Source organism: Stegostoma tigrinum, chromosome 6 (assembly GCF_030684315.1).
Source record: "Stegostoma tigrinum isolate sSteTig4 chromosome 6, sSteTig4.hap1, whole genome shotgun sequence".
Classification (NCBI taxonomy): Eukaryota; Metazoa; Chordata; class Chondrichthyes; order Orectolobiformes; family Stegostomatidae; genus Stegostoma; species Stegostoma tigrinum.
Genome location: NC_081359.1, coordinates 60,283,513 through 60,301,312, shown reverse-complemented (window position 1 = coordinate 60,301,312; position 17,800 = coordinate 60,283,513). Strand labels below are relative to the sequence as shown.

Below are 17,800 nucleotides of genomic sequence, written 5' to 3'. Positions count from 1 at the left end.
GGGGGATGGGGAGAGGGAACTGGAATAAATAGGGAGAGAGGGGGAGGCGGACCGAAGATGGAGAGTAAAGAAGATAGGTGGAGAGAGTATAGGTGGGGAGGTAGGGAGGGGATAGGTCAGTCCAGGGAAGACGGACAGGTCAAGGAGGTGGGATGAGGTTAGTAGGTAGATGGGGGTGTGGCTTGGGGTGGGAGGAAGGGATGGGTGAGAGGAAGAACAGGTTAGGGAGGCAGAGACAGGTTGGACTGGTTTTGGGATGCAGTGGGTGGAGGGGAATAGCTGGGCTGGTTGTGTGGTGCAGTGGGGGGAGGGGACGAACTGGGCTGGTTTAGGGATGCAGTAGGGGAAGGGGAGATTTTGAAACTGGTGAAGTCCACATTGATACCGTTAGGCTGCAGGGTTCCCAGGCGGAATATGAGTTGCTGTTCCTGCAACCTTCGGGTGGCATCATTGTGGCAGTGCAGGAGGCCCATGATGGACATGTCATCTAGAGAATGGGAGGGGGATTGGAAATGGTTTGCGACTGGGAGGTGCAGTTGTTTGTTGCGAACTGAGCGAAGGTGTTCTGCAAAGCGGTCCCCAAGCCTCCGCTTGGTTTCCCCAATGTAGAGGAAGCCGCACCGGGTACAGTGGATGCAGTATACCACATTGGCAGATGTGCAGGTGAACCTCTGCTTAATGTGGAATGTCATCTTGGGGCCTGGGATAGGGGTGAGGGAGGAGGTGTGGGGACAAGTGTAGCATTTCCTGCGGTTGCAGGGGAAGGTGCCGGGTGTGGTGGGGTTGGAGGGCAGTGTGGAGCGAACAAGGGAGTCACGGAGAGAGTGGTCTCTCCGGAAAGCAGACAGGGGTGGGGATGGAAAAATGTCTTGGGTGGTGGGGTCGGATTGTAAATGGCGAAAGTGTCGGAGGATGATGCGTTGTATCCGGAGGTTGGTAGGGTGGTGTGTGAGAACGAGGGGGATCCTCTTAGGGCGGTTGTGGCGGGGGCGGGGTGTGAGGGATGTGTTGCGGGAAATACGGGAGACGCGCTCAAGGGCGTTCTCGATCACTGTGGGGGGAAAGTTGCGGTCGTTAAAGAACTTGGACATCTGGGATGTGCGGGAGTGGAATGTCTTATCGTGGGAGCAGATGCGGCGGAGGCGGAGGAATTGGGAATAGGGGATGGAATTTTTGCAGGAGGGTGGGTGGGAGGAGGTGTATTCTAGGTAGCTGTGGGAGTCGGTGGGCTTGAAATGGACATCAGTTACAAGCTGGTTGCCTGAGATGGAGTCTGAGAGGTCCAGGAAGGTGAGGGATGTGCTGGAGATGGCCGAGGTGAACTGAAGGTTGGGGTGGAAGGTGTTGGTGAAGTGGATGAACTGTTCGAGCTCCTCTGGGGAGCAAGAGGCGGCGCCGATACAGTCATCAATGTACCGGAGGAAGAGAAGGGGTTTGGGGCCAGTGTAGGTCTACGTGGAACAGTCCCTCTTCCGCACCTACACAGACCCCAAACCCCACCTCTTCCTCCGGTACATTGATGACTGTATCGGCGCCGCCTCTTGCTCCCCAGAGGAGCTCGAACAGTTCATCCACTTCACCAACACCTTCCACCCCAACCTTCAGTTCACCTCGGCCATCTCCAGCACATCCCTCACCTTCCTGGACCTCTCAGTCTCCATCTCAGGCAACCAGCTTGTAACTGATGTCCATTTCAAGCCCACCGACTCCCACAGCTACCTAGAATACACCTCCTCCCACCCACCCTCCTGCAAAAATTCCATCCCCTGTTCCCAATTCCTCCGCCTCCGCCGCATCTGCTCCCACGATAAGACATTCCACTCCCGCACATCCCAGATGTCCAAGTTCTTTAAGGACCGCAACTTTCCCCCCACAGTGATCGAGAACGCCCTTGAGCGCGTCTCCCGTATTTCCCGCAACACATCCCTCACACCCCGCCCCCGCCACAACCGCCCTAAGAGGATCCCCCTCGTTCTCACACACCACCCTACCAACCTCCGGATACAACGCATCATCCTCCGACACTTTCGCCATTTACAATCCGACCCCACCACCCAAGACATTTTTCCATCCCCACCCCTGTCTGCTTTCCGGAGAGACCACTCTCTCCGTGACTCCCTTGTTCGCTCCACACTGCCCTCCAACCCCACCACACCCGGCACCTTCCCCTGCAACCGCAGGAAATGCTACACTTGCCCCCACACCTCCTCCCTCACCCCTATCCCAGGCCCCAAGATGACATTCCACATTAAGCAGAGGTTCACCTGCACATCTGCCAATGTGGTATACTGCATCCACTGTACCCGGTGCGGCTACCTCTACATTGGGGAAACCAAGCGGAGGCTTGGGGACCGCTTTGCAGAACACCTCCGCTTAGTTCGCAACAAACAACTGCACCTCCCAGTCGCAAACCATTTCCAATCCCCCTCCCGCTCTCTAGATGACATGTCCATCATGGGCCTCCTGCACTGCCACAATGATGCCACCCGAAGGTTGCAGGAACAGCAACTCATATTCCGCCTGGGAACCCTGCAGCCTAACGGTATCAATGTGGACTTCACCAGTTTCAAAATCTCCCCTTCCCCTACTGCATCCCTAAACCAGCCCAGTTCGTCCCCTCCCCCCACTGCACCACACAACCAGCCCAGCTATTCCCCTCCACCCACTGCATCCCAAAACCAGTCCAACCTGTCTCTGCCTCCCTAACCTGTTCTTCCTCTCACCCATCCCTTCCTCCCACCCCAAGCCGCACCCCCATCTACCTACTAACCTCATCCCCCCTCTTGACCTGTCCGTCTTCCCTGGACTGACCTATCCCCTCCCTACCTCCCCACCTATACTCTCTCCACCTATCTTCTTTACTCTCCATCTTCGGTCCGCCTCCCCCTCTCTCCCTATTTATTCCAGTTCCCTCTCCCCATCCCCCTCTCTGATGAAGGGTCTAGGCCCGAAACGTCAGCTTTTGTGCTCCTGAGATGCTGCTTGGCCTGCTGTGTTCATCCAGCCTCACATTTTATTATATTGACCAGGTCCAGTCTGATCATATTAATATCAGACACACCCCATTTTAAAGTCTTTATTTCTGGGCCATTTCTGTCTTTTTACTGACCATCTTAAATCTTACTAAGTGTGATCACTTTCACCAAAATATTTTCTCACTGACACATCTACCAGCTGAGCAGCTTCACTCTCTGAAATTAGTTCCAGCATTGCCCTGTCTCTTGTGGGTATTTCTACATGCTAGTTTCAAAAGGTCTCCTGAATAGATGAAAAAAAATTCCAACTTCTATGAGCCTTTGACTGTTTGGCTATTGCAGTTAATATTGGGGAGTTGAAATTCCTTATTATTATTGTAAAATCTTGCTGTGTGTAAACTAAAGCAATTTGTTAATTTGGATCTACCATAATTGCACTGAAATCTTTGGCAGTCTGCCTTTTAGAAGGTTGGAAAAGTGCCTTTGGACAACATAGAAGGAATCATGATTATATTTTCAGATCACACTTTTGTACAACTACACAGTTGGCGTTGTGGACAATCACCTGATCATAAAGAATGCAGAGTCTGCTCACAGGAATAACTCTTGACAGCGAAACCAAGGTCAACATTTCATTGCCAAGCAGAAAAGTCAGCCAGGAGTCAATGAACCTGAATCAAGGTGTCCTGAACGAGGAGAAAGTGGGACTTACACTCCTCTGTTGGAGGAAGCCTGACCTCTAGAACACTGATTATCTGATGATTCAAACAGTCCAAGCAGCAGTAGAATCTGGCAGTGTGCACTGCCAGGTTTGCAAGGACACCCAAGAAAAAAAAGGACAAACAGCCAGGTAAGTTGGGCTTAGGGAGTCATTGGAAGTTGGGGGGTGTAAATGGTCTGTTTTTGGAGGGCAGGCAGGAAGGAATGATGGGGTGGGTAACATTTTTGGTGGGGGTTGCCCTTGAATTGCACAGCTCCTACCACCAAACCCCCCCCCCCCAATGCCTGCTATTGATATGCTCCCCTTTCTTCTTGCCTTTTTCCTATTTGGGCCCAAACACTGGATGACTCAATCTTGCCCATCCAACCATATGATGGTTATGGTAACAACAAGATTGAAGATTTTAATTGACCATTAATGATTAATTTAAACATGACAGATGGGCTGTTGATTTTGGTACCCATTATTTTCTGCAGTATAGGGACAACTGGGGGCTTCACAGAAAGGTGGTAGACTGGACACACCTTGTATTCTATGTGCTCCACACTCCCCACAACCATGTAAACCTGCCCGAAGAGGGACTATAAGATCCAGCCCCAGGAGAATATGTAGAATTGAGGGAACATTGACAACACCTGCTGGAAACAATTTGACCCAATAAAATAACAACGAGAAAATGGACTCTTTTAAGACTTATATGATGTGATTTCTACAAATTGAAACCTTATGAACTTAACAAGCAGAACAAATTTATCTGTACAACCAATGAAGAATGTGGCATTAGATAAATGGGGTTTTCCAAGTTGCAATCTACAATAAATAATACTTTATTTTATAGCTTTGAGTTGCTGTACAATAACATATCATTTTGTTAAATTATACATGTATCCTTTAAATTGCACCTGGGATTGCCATAAATGTAACCTTGTTATAATTTTTAGATTACAAAACATCTTTAAAACCAAACCAAACAGTCATATGTGAATGTTTGGAGCCATAACATAGAAAATTTTGTAATGAGGAGAACTGTGGCATCCAGATCCCTAAATAGTTTTGACATACTTAGCTTGTTGTCCAGTAGTAGTGAATTCTGTGGGTTGTCTGTTGTGGCATGTAATAGGCATCAACGGTTGAATGGGTTGACTAAGCAACATCCTTAAAAGAAAAACGCAAACCATGAAAAAAACTCACATTTTCACATTAGCACTTACTACAAACAAGCATGTATTTGATCCCTATTGCAACTGATCAGTAAGTTGTGTTTAAAAGCGATATATGTGCTGAACACCTACTTGCAAATGTTAATCCAGTGGATTACATTTGTGAGATTGGCAAACTTAATGTGAATATGATATGTCTTAAGTTTGAAGTTAAGTCCCATTCAGACTGCAGTTAATTTTCAAAGGAAATGAAATCACCATATTGCAGTAGATGTAAGAACACATTGGTTACGCTCCACAAATGGTAGTTACTGGCCAGAAACATGAATGAAAAATATTTACACAATCTAATCTATGGACAAGATATCTGTCTCAGAAAGCTCCTTTCAGAAATAGTGAGAACCTCATACTAATATATTCATGCAGCTGAGGTAACCTCCATAGAATGCAGATTTTTTTTTCCAGCATTTCATGTCAGAAATAGGCTGACTTATAAATCTATTCATTGGCATCAACAGAACAGCCTTTGCCTAACAATTTATTTAGCCTGCAACTGTTCTGGCAGCTTTCCAAATCTCAGTTTGCATGTTTTGTTTTCTGGTGCAGGATGTTTGTAGCACATTACAATAAAAATCTTATTATGGGATTCACATGGCATGAATTTGCTTTGTGGGATTTTTGTCATGGTTTCTCCCTAATTAAAATTCTCTTTAAAACTTTTACTATAAACAGATAAATTGTACGTTAAGACATGAACCCTCTACAAGGAAGTTAAAGCTGAATCAAGGACTGCTGAATTAAATTTGAGCTGCCTTATAGCATTTCTGGAATTAAGTAGGAGTGCCTGAGTGTGTAGGTGCATGCTGCAAAGACAATGAGCTCATAACTGGCCAATGATGCAAAGCAATTGCATGCTGATAGAATGAAATTCTTTCTGGTGAATGAAATCTCCTAGCTATGCTGAGTAAACCTTGATGGTCACGTGCATATGGTCCAACACATCTCGCATCTGGGGGAGTCCAGAGACTGCGCAAGGTCTGTAGGCTCGCTCAGCTTGACGGCCATTCAACAGTTTGGCAGTATATCTGCTGCCTGGCCCTTCTAACCAGTGACTCCACCACCACTCTGATGCAGTAATGTGTGGCTGTTTGGGAAATACCACAAGTGTCTCCACTGGATCCTTGGAATTCTGGGCCATGATGACCACCCAATAAAACTGGAGCTCACCTTGTTCTTTATCATGGCAGAAAGATTTGTTATGGACTCTTGGGAAAGGCAAAGTCACAGTCTTGATGGCATTACCTCTCCAATCTCATGTGCATTTAGGTTTTGCATCCCAAGTGATGGAAATGCAAGCTGATGGCAGCACGGTGAAAAGCAATGTACTCTTGGGAATTAAGTGAACTGGAGAAGGAAATGTGCGTCCTCAATCAATCCGAGTGAAAGATTGTGAAATAAACAGCCCAATGACTGAGATAACAAAGTGTGGAGGTGGATGAACACAGTAGGCCAAGCAGCATCTTAGGAGCACAAAAGCTGGCATTTCTGGCCTAGACCCTTCATCAGAAAAGGGGGAGGGGGAGAGGGTTCTGGAATAAATAGGGAGAGAGTGGGAGGCGGATAGAAGATGGATAGAGAAGATAGGTGGAGAGGAAACAGACAAGTTAAAGGGGCGGGGATGGAGCCAGTAGAGGTGAGTGCAGGTGGGGAGGTAGGGAAGGGATAGGCCAGTCCAGGAAGGACGGACAGGTCAGGGGGGTGGGATGAGGTCAGTAGGTAGGAAATGGAGGTGCAGCTTGAGGTGGGAGGAGGTGATAAGTGAGAGGAAGAACAGGTTAGAGAGGCGGGGGTGAGCTGTGCAGTGGGGGGAGGGGAGATTTTGAAGCTGGTGAAATCCACATTGATACCATTGGGCTGCAGGGTTCCCAAGCGGAATATGAGTTGCTGTTCCTGTAACTTTTTTATGGCATCATTGTGGCACTGCAGGATGCCCAGGGTGGACATGTCATCCATACTGTGGGAGGGGGAGTTGAAATGGTTCGCGATTGGGAGGTGCAGTTGTTTACTGCGAAACAAGCGCAGGTGTTCTGCAAAGTGGTCTCCTAGCGTCCGCTTAGTTTCCCCGATGTAGAGGAGGCCACAATGGGTACAGCGGATGCAGTATACCGCATGGGCAGATGTGCAGGTGAACATCTGCTTGATGTCGAAAGTCTCTTGGGGCCTGGGATGGGGATGAGGGAGGAGGTGTGGGGTCAAGTGTAGCACTTCCTACAGTTGCAGGGTAAGTGCCACATGTGGTGGTGTGGGAGGGGAGTTTGGAGCGGATAACGGAGTCACGGAGAGAGTGGTCTCTCCAGAAAGCACACAAGGGTAGGGATGGAAAAATGTCTTTGGTGGTGGGGTCGGATTGTAGATGGCGGAAGTGTCGGAGGATGATGCATTGGATCCGGAGGTTGGTGGGGTGGCATGTGAGGATGAGGTGTATTCTGTTTTGGCGGTTAATGCAGGGACGGGGTGTGAGGGATGAGTTGCGGGAAATGCGGGAGACACAGTACATAAGACCTTAAGACATAGGAGTGGAAGTAAGGCCATTCAGCCCATCAAGTCCACTCTGCCATTTAAATCATGGCTGATGGGCATTTCAACTCCACTTCCCTGCACTCTCCCCGTAGCGCTTGATTCCTTCTGAGATCAAGAATTTGTCGATCTCTGCCTCGAAGGCATCCAATGTCCCGGCCTCCACTGCACTCCGTGGCAATGAATTTCACAAGCCCACCACTCTCTGGCTGAAGAAATGTTGTCTTATTTCAGTTTTAAATTTATCCCCTCTAATTTAAGGCTGTGCCCACGGGTCCTAGTCTCACCACCTAACGGAAACAACTTCCTAGCGTCCACCCCTTCAAAGCCATACATTATCTTGTAAGTTTCTATTAGATCTCCCATCAACCTTCTAAACTCTAATGAGTATAATCCCAGGATCCTTAGCCGTTCATCATACGTTAAACCTACCATTCCAGGGATCATCCTTGTGAATTTCCACTGGACACGCTCCAGGGCTAGTATGTCGTGCCTGAGGCGTGGGGCCCAAAATTGGACACAGTATTCTAAACGGGGCCTAACTAGAGCTTTATAAAACCTCAGAAGCACATCGCTGCTTTTATATTCCAACCCTCTTGAGATAAACGACAACATTACATTCGCTTTCTTAATCACAGACTCTACCTGCAAGTTAACCTTTGGAGAATTCTGGACCAACACTCCCAGATCCCTTTGTACTTCTGCTTTATGAATTTTCTCACCACTTAGAAAATAGTCCATGCCTGTATTCTTTTTTCCAAAGTGCAAAACCTCACATTAACTCACATTGAATTTCATAAACCATTTCCTGGACCACTCTCCTAAACTGTCTAAATCTTTCTGTAGCTTCCCCACCTCCTCAGTACTACCTACCTATCCACCTATCTTCGTATCACCAGAAAACTTTGCCAGTATGCCCTCGGTCCCTTCATCCAGATCACTAATATATAAGGTGAACAGCTGTGGCCCCCCTGCGGTACACCACTCGTCACCGGTTGCCATTCCGAAAAAGAGCCTGTTATCCCAACTCTCTGCCTTCTGTCAGACAGCCAATCCTCAATCCAAGCCAGTAGCTCACCTCAAACTCCATGGGCCCTCACCTTGCTCAGCAGCCTCCCGTGTGGCACCGTATCAAAGGCCTTTTGGAAGTCTAGATAGATAACATCGACTGGGTTTCCCTGGTCTAACATATTTGTTACCTCTTCAAAGAATTCTAACAGGTTTGTCAGGCACGACCTCCCCTTACTACATTCATGCGGACTTGTTCTAATCTGACCCTGCACTTCCAGGAATTTAGAAATCTCATCCTTGACAATAGATTCAAGAATTTTACCAACTACCGAGGTTAGGCTAATTGGCCTATAATTTTCCATCTTTTGCCTTTCTTAAACAAGGGGGTTACCACAGCAATTTTCCAATCATCTGGGACTTTCCCTGACTCTAGTGACTTTTGAAAGATCACAACCAAAGCCTCTGCTATTTCCTCAGCCACCTCCCTCAGAACTCTAGGATGCAGCCCATCGGGGCCAGGAGATTTATCAATTTTTAGACCTTTTAGCTTTTCTAGCACCTTCTCTTTTGTAATGCCTACCATACTCAACTCTGCCCTCGACTCTCCCTAACTGTTGGCATACTACTCATGTCTTCCACTGTGAAGACTGACGCAAAGTACTTCTTAAGTTCTTCAGCTATTTCCTTATCTCCCATCACTAGCCTTCCAGCATCAATTTGGAGCGGCCCAATATCTACTTTTGCCTCTCGTTTGTTTCTTATGTATTGAAAAAAGCTTTTACTATCATTTCTAATATTACTAGCTAGCCTACCTTCATATTTGATCCTCTCCTTCCTTATTTCTCTCTTTGTTATCCTCTGTTTGATTTTGTAGCCTTCCCAATCTTCTGATTTCCCAGTGCTCTTGGCCACTTTATAGGCTGTCTCTTTTTCTTTGATATATTTCCTGACTTCCTTTGTCAGCCATGGCTGTCTAATCCCAACCCGGATAGTCTTTCTTTTCTTTGAGATGAACCTCTGTACTGTGTCCTCAATTACACCCAGAAACTCCTGCCATTGTTGCTCTACTGTCTTCCCCGCTAGGCTCTGCTTCCAGTCGATTTTCGTCAATTCCTCTCTCATGCCCCTGTAATTACCTTTATTAATGTAACATCATTACATCCGATTTTGCCTTCTCTCTTTCAAACTGCAGACTGAACTCTACCATATTATGATCACTACCTCCAAAGTGTTCCCTGACTTTAAGGTCTTTTATAAAGTCTGGCTCATTACATAGCACTAAGTCCAGAATAGCCTGCTCCCTTGTGGGGTCCATCACAAGCTGTTCCAAAAAGCCATCCTGCAAACATGAAATCTCTTTCTTTGGATCCACCGGCAACATTATTCACCGAATCCACTTGCATATTGAAGTCCCCACGATCACCGTAACCTTGCCTTTCTGACATGCCCTATCTATTTCTCAGTGCATCTAGCGCCCTTGGTCCTGATCACTGTTAGGAGGTCTGTACATAACTCCCATTATAGTTATTTTGCCTTTGTGGTTCCTCAACTCCACCGACACAGACTCCACATCCTCTGACCCTACGTCATTCAGTGCCGTAGATTTAATTTCATTCTTAACTAACAAGGCAACCCCACCCCCTCTGCCCACCTCCCTGTCTTTTCGATATATTGTGAATCCTTGGATGTTTAACTGCCAGTCCTGAACTCCCTGCAACCATGTCTCTGTGATGCCTACCACATCATAATCATTCAAGAGGATTTGTGCTGTTAATTCATCTACTTTGTTGCGAATACCACGAGTATTTAGATAAACTGCCTTAATGCTAACTTTCTTATCATTATTAGAGAGATTGGAAATCCTAAGATGTCTTAAGCTATCCTTCTTTTTTGCTGTATTCCTAGTCTGCCTCGAGCTTAAACCCACCTGTACACATGCTATCCTGTTGCTTATCTTGCCATTTAACTCCATACTCCCTGTCTCTTTCACTTTCCCTTCCCCCCGACTCAGAAGTTTAAAGTCCTATTGACCACCCTATTTATCCTTTTCGCTAGAACACTGGTTCCAGATCAGTTCAGGTGGAGACCGTCCCAACGGTACAGATCTCCCCGGTTCTAAAACTGATGCCAATGCCCCATGAAATGGAATCCCTCTTTCCCACACCAATCCCCTAGCCACATGTTTACTTCCCTAACTTTCTATTCCCTATACCAATTGGCACGTGGCTCGGGCAGTAATCCGGAGATTATGACCCTTGAGGACCTGTACTTCAATTTCTTTCCTAGTGCTTCATAATCCCTGAACAGGTCCTCTACCTTAGCCTTGCCTGTGTTGTTAGTCCCAACGTGGTCCATAACAACTGGATCCTCCCCCTCCTGCTCCAATATCCTTTCAACTCGGTCGGAGATGTCCTGCACCCTGGCACCGGGCAGGCAACACACCAGTCGAGGGCATTCTCAACCACTGCAGGAGAGAAGTTGCGGTCCTTGAAGAACGAGGACATTTGGGATGTACGGGAGTGGAATGCCTCATCTTGGGAGCAGATGCGGCGGAGGCGAAGGAATTGGGAATAGGGGATGGAATTTTTCCAGGAAGGTGGGTGGGAGGAGGTGTTTTCTAGGTAGCTGTGGGAGTCAGTGGGCTTGAAATGGATATCGGTTTCTAGGTGGTTGCCAGAGATGGAGACAGAGAGGTCCCTGAAGGAGAGGGATGTGTCCCACAGCTATCTGGAATACACCTCCTCCCACCCACCTTCCTGCACCCCACAGCCTCCCCCTCTCTCCCTATTTATTTCAGAACTCTCTCCCCCTCCCCCTTTTCTGATGAAGGGTCTCGGCCCGTAACATCAGCTTTTGTGCTGCTAAGATGCTGCTTGGCCTGCTGTGTTCATCCAGCTCCACACTTTGTTATCTCGGATTCTCCAGCATCTGCAGTTCCCATTATCTCAGCTCAATGACTGGACTGTGATGTAAATTAGTGCAGGCAAACTCAATGTCAAATCAGATACAGCAAGAGGATTAAAGACAGGAAAAGAAACAACTAGATTTAGAGCGAAAATGAGATCGAAAAAGAAAGTTAATGAAAAAGTTAAATTTGGTATTTTTAACATCTCCAACAGTTTAAAGAAATTGAGCTGCTTACTTATAATTTTTCTAGGCAAGAAGGGTATTTTAACTTGTAATTACTAGTCCAAAATCTTTGTGAGAGGTTTATTTTGTATCTAAATTAGGGGCAGCACAGAGGCTCAGTGGTTAACATTGCTGTCTCACAACACCAGGAACCCAGGTTCGATTCCAGCCTCATGTGACTGTCTGTGTAGAGTGTGCGTATTCTCCCCGTCTCTTCGTGGGTTTCCTCTGGGTGCTCCGATTTCCTCCCACAGTCCAAAGATATGCAGTTTAGGCAAAGTGGCCATGCTAAATTGCCCATAATGTCCAGGGATGTGTAGATTAGGTGGGTTATAGGGGATGAGTCTGGGTGGGATGCTCTGAGAGTCAATGTGGACTTGTTCAGACAGAGGGCTTGTTTCCACACTGTAGGGATTCTATTCTATAAAAATAAAACAACTGCATCATTTTCAATACATTTGAAACATGAGGCAGAAAGAGAAATGCTGATTTTATAAATTTAATGGTAACAAGGCACTTTTCAATATTTGTAGTGAGCTGTGCATTTGCTCCTCTACTGAAGTCGCTACATAATTTATGCATAAATAGTGATCATCATTAGCCACACTACTGTTTTGACAAAACGTTCTGGCCCAATCACTTGAACAGCCAGTGTTTTGAGTCTGATTACAGCAAAACCTGATTTCTAAGTATATCAGAATGAATTTCAGTTGGCAGATGATAGAGACATCTTTTCTCAGGTTCATATATTCTTCATACAGTCATAAGAGTTATACAGCACAGAAACAAACCCTTCAGTTTAACTTGTCCATTCCAACCATATATCCTAAACTGATCTAGTCCCATTTTCCAGCATTTGGTCCACATCTCTCTAAACCCTTCCTATTCATGTACCCATCCAGAAGTCTTTTAAATGTTGTAATTGTACTAGCTTCTATCACTTCCTCTGGCAGCTCATTCCATACAGGCACCACCATCTGTGTGAAAAAGTTTCCCCTCAGGTCCCTTTTAAATTTTTCCCCTTTTGTCTTACACCTACACACTTTGGTTTTGGATTCTCCTAACCTGGGAAAAAGACCGTGGCTGTTCACCCTATCCACACCCCTCATGATTTTGTAAATCTTTATAAGCTCAGCCCTCAGCCTCTGATGCTCCAGGCCTCTAGGAACATGAACACCAACTAGCAACAAAAAGACACGACCAATACTCACTCATCTCCATCCACACGGATAAGGAAAACCACCAGTTTGATTTGGACAACAGCAGGATCCTAGGACAGGCCAAACAGAGACAAGCACGGGAATTCCTAGAGGTCTGGTTCTCCACTACGAAGGCCATCAACAAACACTTGGAGCTAGACCCTATATATACTCCACAGCGAAGATAAACCAGAAATCAGGTACTCCAACTCAATGGACTGCAATGTTTAAATACCAGGTGGGAAACCCCATCGGCACTTCATAGGAAGTTGCACTGATGATGCTATCCAGCAGAACAACGAGCCAGCTCAGTGAGCCAACCAACCACAATAGCTACAACCCAAGCTACAAACCTACTCTAAAATCTTTTAGATCAGGTCCATCTTTTTTCCATAACTATTTTAAAACTAATAGAATTATGGTCACCGGCCCCAAAGCGCTCCCCCACTGACACCGCAGTCACCTGCCCTGCCTTATTTCCCAACAGAAGGTGAAGTTGTGCTCTTTATCCAAAAGGTACATCCACGTATTGAATGATAAAGCTTTCCTGTACACACTTAACAAATTCCTCTCCATCCAAGCCCTGAATACTATGGCATCCCAGTCGACATTTGGAAAGTTAAAATCTCCTTCCATTACAACCCTATTATTCTGACAGGTAAGTGAGATCTTACAAATTTGCTTCTCGATTTCCTGCTGACTACTGGGGAACCTATTGTACAATCCCAATAAAGTGATCATCCTTTTCTTATTTCTCAGTTCCACCCATATAATTTCACTGGACATTTTCCCAGGAATATGTACAGCTGTATTGTTATCCCCAAACAAAAAATGCCATTCCCCCTCTGCTTTTGCCCCTCTTTCTATCCTTCTTATAGTAATTATACCCCGGAACATTTAACTGTCAGTCCTGGCCCTCCCTGAGTCATGTTTCTGTTATAGCTATGATATCCCAGTCCCTTGCCCTGAGTTCATCTAAGTTACCTTTCAGGCCTCTTGCATTAAAATAAATGTAGTTTAATTTATCAGTCCGACATCATTCTCTACCTTGCTCTGGCTTACCTTGATTATTTAACTGGTTCTCTTCTTTACTGTACCAGCAGCTTTGATGTATGGTGTATGGCGTGGAAAAAGTATTAGTACTGTAGAAAATTCATGGTGTGCTAATTCACGAAACTACATTTTTTTTATCACATTAGAATTGATAGGATATCAGATTTGTGGCACAATAGATCATTCTTCTGGCACAGCAGCTTCAGGAGAGGAAGAAATGAACAGTAGAATACAAATATCCAAAAGATATTCACTGAGTTGTGTCACTGTACCATTAGCCTTACAAATATAGCACTTCATTAGCAGTTGGCATTTTTCTATGTTAACAATAAACTTGGAAGGTTGGATAGTCCTTTGTTATATTGCCTAAAAGTGGTCAGGGTTATGGAAGAAAACAGAGTTCTACACTGACAGTCACATCAACTCAATTTCCCTTTCTACATTTGCGATAGGCTGCTACATTCTGACTGCACTTTTCCCAACCACTCTAAGCTAATGTCATTGGGAACCTGGTATCCGTGCTCCTGTCTGCCTCTGTTATTGCTTTCCCAAAAACTGATGTGGCACAGCAGTGGTGAGAAATGCTTTGATTTCCTCCAACCAATGTAGCAGACATTTCTGCCAACGCTTGCAATGATTGCAGGTCCATTCCTCTTGAGGGCATTTCTCCCTGTTTAACTTCTCCTTCAGTTGGAAGCTGCTGCAGTACTTGTGCAGAAAGATCACTGGATTTCGCTCCCTTTCATTCGTGGGTTCCCCTCTGGCAACAGAGATCATGACTGGTCCCGATTAGTTCTTGTAACCAATGGCGATGTAGGGTGACTAACCATTCTGTCTCTCCGCTCCTTTGTTTCTAAACGTAAAACCCAATTCATATTTTCCCTTCACAATTATGTGATAATTGAGTTAAAGTACCAGGAAAGTACTTTCTATTTTTGGCCAATGGATCAGCATCAATCATTCACAGAAGACAGATAGAGCAACTAGATACAACAAAAAAACACATTATTATCTCCCCCAGCATCATGTTTGAAATGACACAAAAAAGTACTGTAGCTGTACCAGTGAAAGCTTTTTTTTAAAATTGCAAACTTGGCCTTATATTTGCTGAGATTAGCAACTTTCCGTGAAACATTGGTTTGTTTTGTGCTATTAAACCTGAACCACTGAAAATTAGCATTGAAACCAAACAGATTAATGACTGAAACTTTCATTCCAGAAGTAAAAGGGAAACATTCTAAATAGCTGCCACTTAAATGCCAACATCATAAGCCACATCACACCAGGTTATAGTCCAACAGGTTTATTTGAACTGCGAGCTTTTGAAGCGCTGCCCCTTTGTCAGGTGAATTGAGGAGAGGCACACAGGCACGGAATTTATAATCAGAAAGATCAAAAGATCACACAAATGGTGTGAGTGGAGAGTAGACAGGCCAAATAATAAGTCTCTGCAGGGGATCAAGAGTGTCAAATGGTGAGTGTGAAGTGTCAACAGCTGAATAATAAGTGAAGGGATGACCTTTAATTCAATTAATTGTGGCAGAGAGATAATTACAAAAAATTAAAACTAACGTGGTGCTGGAGACAAACCAAATGACTGGAATAACATTATGGGTATGAGTCACATGCTGAGGGTCGAACCAAAGTAACAAGTAATCCAAACTAATTAAGGTAGAGAAATCATAGCAAGTTATCAAGGTCAAAACAGGACAGCTAGTAACATTTTACAGATACAGAACAGTATGGTGGGGTTATCTGTTGCGCAACATGAACCCGAGATCACAGCTGAGGCCGTCTTCATGGGTACAGAGCTTAGCTATCAATTTCTGCTCAGCGACTCTGTGTTGTGTATCCCAAAGGCGGTCGTGGAGAACGCTTATCCAAAGATCAGGAGCTGAATGTCCTTGACTGCTGAAGTGTTCCCCATTTGGAGGGAACTTCCAAGTCTGCTGATTGTTGCATGGTGCCCTTTCAACCATTACTGTAGCATCCGCACGGTCTCACCAATACACCATGGCCCCACCATACAGTTGTGTATCTATAAATATTTCTTACTGTTTTCTTTTTACACCATCACTTTGATAACTTGTTACGATCTCTCTACCTTAATTATTTTGTACAGTTTTGGATTACATCTCACTTTGGTAAGACCCTTGGCGTGCAACTCTTATACCCATCATGTTATTCCAGTCAGAGATAGCAGTCCTGATTAAGGGTCTAGACCCAAAACATTGACCCTCCCATCCCTCTGATGCTGCCTGACCTGCTGTGTTCCTCCAGCACCACACTGTAACAACGATGTTATTACAGTCATTTGGTTTGTCTCCAGCACCACCTTAGTTTTAATTTTTTGTAATTATCTCTGTGTCTCAATTAATCAGATAATAGGTCATCCCTTCACTTGCAATTCAGTTGTTGACACTTCACACACTCTGTCTGACACTCTTGATCCCCTGCAGTGACTTACTACCTGGCCTGTCGACACTCCACTCACACCATTTGTATGACCTTTTGATCTCTTTGATTATAAATTCTATGCCTGTGTGCCTCTCCTCACCGCACCTGACGAAGAGGCAGTGCTTTGAAAACTTGAGATTTCAAATAAGCCTGTTGGACCACAAGTTGGTGTCGTGTGACTGCTGACCTTTCCATCCCAGTCAAACACTGGCACTTCCCATTATAACTACCATTTAAATCCAGATATATGTTTATTTATTTATCCTAGGATCCTCTGGGAAACCAGGGAGGAGATTGCCGAGCCTTTGGCATTGATCTTTAACTCGTCATTGTCTACAGGAATAGTGCCAGACGACTGGAGAATAGCAAATGTTGTTCCCCTGTTCAAGAAGGAGAGTAGAGACAACCCTGGTAATTACAGACCAGTGAGCCTTACCTCAGTTGTTGGTAAAGTATTGGAAAAGGTTATAAGAGATAGGATTGATAATAATCTAGAAAAGAATAAATTGATTAGGGATAGTCAGCACGGTTTTGTGAAGGGTAGGTCGTGCCTCACAAACATTATTGAGTTCTTTGAGAATATGACCAAACAGGGAGATGAGAGTAAACCGGTTGATGTGGTGTATATGGATTTCAGCAAGGTGTTCGATTAGGTTCCCCACAGTAGGCTATTGTACAAAATGCGGAGGAATGGGATTGTCAGAGATATAGCAGTTTGGATCGGAAATTGGTTTGCTGAAAGAAGACAGAGGGTGGTAGCTGATGGGAAATATTCATCCTGGAGACCAGTTACTAGTGGTGTACCGCAAGGGTTGGTGTTGGGTCCACTGCTGTTTGTCATTTTTATAAATGACCTGGATGAGGACGTAGAAGGATGGGTTAGTAAATTTGCAGACGACACTAAGGTCGGTGGAGTTGTGGATAGTGACGAAGGATGCTGTAGGTTGCAGAGAGACACAGATAAGCTGCAGAGCTGGGCTGAGAGGTGGCAAATGGAGTTTAATGCAGACAAGTGTGAAGTGATGCACTTTGGTAGGAGTAACATGAAGGCAAAGTACTGGGCTAATGGTAAGATTCTTGGTAGTGTAGATGAGCAGAGAGATCTCTGTGTCCATATACACAGATCCTTGAAAGTTGCCACCCAGGTTGACAGGGCTGTTTAGAAGGCATGCAGTGTTTTAGCTTTTATTAATAGAGGGATCGCGTTCTGGAACCAAGAGTTATGCTACAGCTGTACAAAACTCTGGTGCAGCCGCACTTGGAGTATTGCGTACAGTTCTGGTCACCGCATTATAAGAAGGATGTGGAAGCTTTGGAAAGGGTGCAGAGGAGATTTACTAGGATGTTGCCTGGTATGGAGGGAAGGTCTTACGAGGAAAGGCTGAGGGACTTGAGGCTGTTTTCGTTAGAGAGAAGAAGGTTGAGAGGTGACTTAATTGAGACATATAAAATAATCAGAGGGTTAGATAGGGTGGATAGGGAGAGCTGTTTTCCTAGGATGGTGACCGCGAGCACGAG

General features: G+C 45.3%; 1 protein-coding gene across 10 annotated transcripts in view; it reads right to left on the bottom strand.

Annotated features, from left to right (window-relative positions):
* Window positions 1–17,800, bottom strand: part of LOC125453276 (neuronal PAS domain-containing protein 2-like) — a 160,333-nt gene that overhangs the window by 11,091 nt on the left and 131,442 nt on the right. For all 10 annotated transcript variants that reach the window (XR_009445845.1, XM_048532621.2, XM_059646594.1 and 7 more), the window contains one exon: window positions 4,759–4,851. Coding sequence is in view for 9 of the 10 variants with exons in the window: in XM_048532621.2 (XP_048388578.2) it covers window positions 4,759–4,851 (93 nt within the window). In the remaining variant the exon portion in view is untranslated. The remainder of the gene's footprint in view (window positions 1–4,758; window positions 4,852–17,800) is intronic.